This window comes from Psammomys obesus, unplaced genomic scaffold (assembly GCF_907164565.1).
Source record: "Psammomys obesus unplaced genomic scaffold, mPsaObe1.curated_primary_1811, whole genome shotgun sequence".
Taxonomy (NCBI): domain Eukaryota; kingdom Metazoa; phylum Chordata; class Mammalia; order Rodentia; family Muridae; genus Psammomys; species Psammomys obesus.
Window position 1 is genome coordinate 161,190 of NW_026596094.1, and position 5,282 is coordinate 166,471.

At 38.5% G+C, this 5,282-nt stretch overlaps 1 gene segment (V, D, J or C); it reads left to right on the forward strand.

The window, feature by feature from the left end:
* Positions 1-4,276: 4,276 nt before the first annotated feature.
* LOC129691848 (immunoglobulin kappa variable 3-15-like) lies at positions 4,277-5,046 on the forward strand. The segment is given in 2 exon segments: positions 4,277-4,352; positions 4,634-5,046. Coding segments are annotated over 2 exon segments (489 nt in total).
* Positions 5,047-5,282: the final 236 nt, after the last annotated feature.

A 5,282-nucleotide genomic window follows, 5' to 3' on the forward strand; every position in this document is an offset into this window, starting at 1 on the left:
TTCTTCTTCTTCTTCTTCTTCTTCTTCTTCTTCTTCTTCTTCTTCTTAGGTTATTTATCCATATTATTCTGCTGTGGATAAATTAATATATTTAGGAAGATTGGAAGGTAAAAATATTTTGGAAAAGAGCCTGATATTATTACATATATTATATTATATCAACTTTTTCTAAGGAACAAAATGAATGGCTTATGCTCATACAGATGATTGGCCACTTGCTTATGCCAAGTATTTGGAAAAATTAGAAAATCATTACCCAGGAAACAAATTAAGTAATTTCTTAAAGGTGCATCCTATAGTTTTTCCATTCAAAACAAAAGTTAATTGGACTGTTGATGTTTTAACAGTGTTTACTGATGGTTCATCATCTGGCGTTGCTGCCTATATTTATGAAGAAAGAACAATATCTTTCAAGTGTCTAATCACATCTGTGCAAATAGCAGAGTGTCTGCAGTATTAGCTGTGTTTCAGAGTTTTAATAAACCTTTAAATATTTTTACAGAGGGTGCACATATTGCTCAGTCTTTGCCTAGGTTAGAGACTGCAGGTCAAATTCAAACATCTTCTACTGCTGAAGTTTCATTTTTACATATTCAATTTTGACACAAGAAAGGACTTTTTCCTTTTTTTTACAAGACATTTGAGGGCTTATTCTTATTTGCCAGGACACCTGTTTAAAGAAGATGCACTGGCAGATAAAGCTACCAAAAATTTATTATTCACAGTTGAAAAAAGCCCAGGATACCCATAATATGGATCATCTTTTTTTTAATTCTTTGTTAATTATACCTTATTACTTTGTATCCCCCCTGTGGTTCCCTCCTTTCTCCCGTTCCAATCCCTCCCTTCCTCCACCCTCTGCATGCATGCCCCTCCCCAAGTCCACTGATAGGGGAGGTCTTCTTTTCCTTCCTTCTGATCCTGGTCAATTAGGTCTCATCAGGAATGGCTGCCTTGTCTTTTTTTTGTGGCCTGGTAATGCTGCTTCTGCCTCAGGGGGAGGTAATTAAAGAGCAGGCCAATCAGTTCATGTCAGAGACAGTCCCTGTTCCTATTACAATGGAACCCACTTGGATACTGAACTGTCATGGGCTACATCTGTGCAGGGGTTGGTTGGAGTATCAGTCTCAGGAAAGACCCCTGTGCTCAGATTTTTTGGTTTTGTTGCTCTCCTTGTGGAGTTCCTGTCCTCTCCAAATCTTACTGTTTCCCACTTCTTTCATAAGATTCCCTGCACTCTGCCCAAAGGTTGCCCATAAGCCCATATCAATGCATCTGCATTGATAGTCTGCAAGGCAGAGCCTTTCAGAGGTCCTCTGTGTCAGGCTCCTAACTTGTTCCCTCTTTTCTCCTTCTTTTGATGTCCATCCTCTTTGTCTTTCTGGATAGGGATTCAATCTGGTGCTTTCTTAGACAACTAGGAATAGCGCTTCCTCAAAACCCAGCTATACCACTCCTAGGCATATACCTAAAAGAGGCTCAACTACCCAATAAGGACATTTGCTCAATCATGTTTATAGCAGCCTTATTTGTAATAGCCAGAAGCTGGAAACAGCCCAGATGCCCCCCAGTGGAGGAATGGATGCAGAAATTGTGGTACATCTACACCAAGGAATATTACTCAGCAATAAAAAACAAGGAAATCATGAAATTTGCAGGTAAATGGTGGGATCTGGAAAAGATCATCCTGAGTGAGCTATCCCAGAAGCAGAAAGACACACAGATTATATACTCACTCATATAGACATATAATATAGGATAAACCTACTAAAATATGTACACCTAAAGAAACTAATCAAGATGGAGAACTCTTGCTAAAATATGCATCATCTTAAAAGCCAAACTTTGAGACTTAAATAGGGGTTGACTAAGGAACAGGCTTGTAGTATAGTGAAGGCTTATAGTACTTGTTCTAAATTTCAGCCTGTTCCTCATTTAGGAGTCAATCCTAAAGGATTGGCACCAAATCAAATTTGGCAAATGGATATTACTCATATTTCTGAATTTGAGAAATTAAAATATGTACATGTTTGCATATTTTTGCCACTCCTCAATCAGGAGAGGCTGCAAAAAATGTTCTTGCTCATTGTCTGCAAACTTTTAATGTTATGGGAGTACCTAAGCAATTTTAAACTGACAATGAAACAGGATATATTAGCAAATCTTTTAAAAATTTTTGTGAACAATTTCAAGTTTCTCATATAACTGGTACCTTACAATCCTCAAGGACAAGGCATGGTAGAGTGCCCACCAAATAATTAAGATTTATTTGCAAAAAACAAAAAACGGGGAGCTTCTTCCCTGGACTTCTAAGAATCATCTTAATCATGTTCTTTTTATTTTGAATTTTTAATTTGATTAAACATGCAGTGGATAGATTTTGGCATACAGAAACCAAGAAAACTTTTGTTAAAGTAAAATGGAGGGATCCTTTAACACATCAATGGCATGGACCCTACCCTGTACTCATATGGGGACAAGTTTCTGTCTGTGATTTTTTGCAGGAAAATGATGTGGCTCGATTGCTACCAGAACACCTGGGGTGACAAGTGGATGAGGAGCTTTACCCTGACAATGATAATGAAGACCCCTCTGGTCAAGATGAATGTTTATTGGGTGTATGTTCCTGATCTACCTTTACTACATCCAGTTTCCTGGGATGAGCCAGAGGTCCTTGTTTATGTTAACAACACATGTATGCTGGACTTTCCTTTTATTTAATGAACAACAATATATACAAACAAATGATTATACTGGTTCAGGAACTGGATGGCCTATTTGCTTGGCACAGATGCCATTCAGTGTTTAAATGAATTTCTATTATGCCTTTTAAATATGATGAGACAGAATTTAATTGGACTTGGGATCAGAATCATCTTGCTAGTATTTGGTCTAGCAAAAACTTCTCAATGGACATGTTAAAAATGAGAAAATTTTTATATTCTATATAAAATTCTATATCCATGATATAGAATCTACCAAGGGACATAGATTGGAATTGGCCAATTCTAATGATATGTTATGTCAAATTGGCATAAACTAGATTAATCTGAGAAGGACAAACCTCAATTAAGAAACTGCCTTAGTACTACTGGCATTGGGCAAGCCTGTAGGGAATTTTCTTAATTAGCAATTGGTGGTGAAGATCCAGTCCATTGTAGGTGATGCCAGCCACTGATGGTGACCCTGGGTTCTGCAACAGAGCAACCTGAGCAAGCCATCACAGGAAGCCAGTCATGACCACTACTCCATGGCCTCTGCTCAGCTTCTGCCTCTGGGTTCCTTCTCTGTTTGAATCCCAACATTGACTTCCCTCAGTGATGGACTGTTACCTGGAAGTGTAAGAAGAATAAATTTTCCCATCCTTTTAAGTTGCTTTTTGTCATGATGTTTTATCATAGTAATAGTAATCCTAAAGAAGACAAACTCTTTATCCTCTTCTTTCCCTCTGTTCCATGTTTTATTTACCACAAGTTTCCTTCCCTCACTGAGCTCCCCTTCCATACTCCAACTACAGTTGTGTTCATATTTATATAATTATTTTTAAAATATAGGATTTAAAGACAAGAGACTACATGTAATAGATGTTTTTGGTAAGCCATATGTCCACCACTGCCTCTTTCTCATCGATCACAAACTACTCTAAATTCTCTGTATCTGCTCTCAAATGTAGAGACCCAGAAACCTCACTCTGTACTTTTTACAAGAGAAACAAATGCTCTTAACCACTGATCTGGCATTCTATCCCCAAGCCTTTCTGTTTTAAGGTTTATTTATCCTTCTTTATCTTCTCCGTTTCTTCTCTCCACATTTCCCATCCCTCTCCTATCCAGAATTCCTTCTACTTCTCCCATCATCTTCCTTCTTTCCTCTCTCTTACCTCCTCTTCTCCGTTTCCCTGTTTCTCTCTGTTTTTGTTGATCAGGATATTTATTGTTTCCTCAGGATTGTAATCAAAGGTTTTTCTAGTATTATTTCTGTAAAATTCACTTGCTATAAAAGGTTTTGATTTTTAATGGAAGTCTGTCATGAGTGCATCTCGATATTTTTAGTTTGAGAGCTCTAAGTTGGTCCTTGAACTTCTATGTTGACTTTTTGCCCCAGTGGTTGCTTACTTGCTTTGATCATATTTTTGGCTGTAACTTTAACCTGGATTCTCTCAGAACACTGTGCCCAGGCTATTTACTTTCTCATTTGGTGACTACTTTGCATAGGTCCCTACAAGCTACCCAGGTGCCCATATTTTATAAACCAGGCCTTTGCAGTGAGAATTGAAATGCTTTGTACAAGCAGGGACATGAAGATGGAGTCGCACACCCAGATCTTGATATTCCTGCTCCTCTGGATGTCTGGTGAGACATTAAAGAGCATAACAATATAATCATAATAGTTCATTCGTAGAGAAACAGCTGTTTAGTATACGTATCCAATAGTATGCAAGCAATTCCATTAGAAAAGGCATTTTTGATCCCAACATTGTGTCAGTAACTTTACACACACACACACACACACACACGTGTGTAAAGTTACTGACACATGTGTAAAGTTGTGTGTGTAAAGTTATATGTGTGTGTGTGTGTGTGTGTGTGTGTGTGTGTGTGTGTGTGTACTGACTGTCTATTTTTGGTTGCAGGTACTGAGGGGAACATTGTGATGACCCAGTCTCCGAAAGTCATGTCCACATCTGTCAGTGACAGGATCTCTCTAGACTGCAAGTCCAGTCAGAATGTGTATAATAATGTAGCATGGTATCAACAGAAATCAGGGCAGCCTCCTAAACTTCTAATCTATGGTGCATCCAATAACCCCTCCGGGGTCCCAGATCGCTTCACAGGCAGTGGATCTGGGACAGATTTCACTCTCAGCATCAGCAGTGTGCAGGCTGAAGCCCTGGCAGTTTATTACTGTCAGAAGCATTATGACTATCCTCCCACAGTGCTTCAGCTTCCAACACAAACCTCTTTGAATGTCTCACCACTTGCCTGCAGCACATACAGCAGTTGGCCTGCACACTTCCCCATTCTGCCTGAGATCTGTTATGCATGACTAATTGATTCAAGCTTCAGTAGAAAGTTAATAAACTGATGGCCTCCATTCTTCCATAATGTTTACAACACAGGAGCTTATTTATAAAAAGTGAGAAGCTAAGTTAAAGGATTTGGAAGTTCTGGTTTTGCACTGAGAGGATAGAGTATAAGCAAAGAATCACCAGTGAACTTTACAGTGTAATATTGGCTTTAGATATCTCTATGATATGCTTTTAGGGTATAATAAAACTGTAT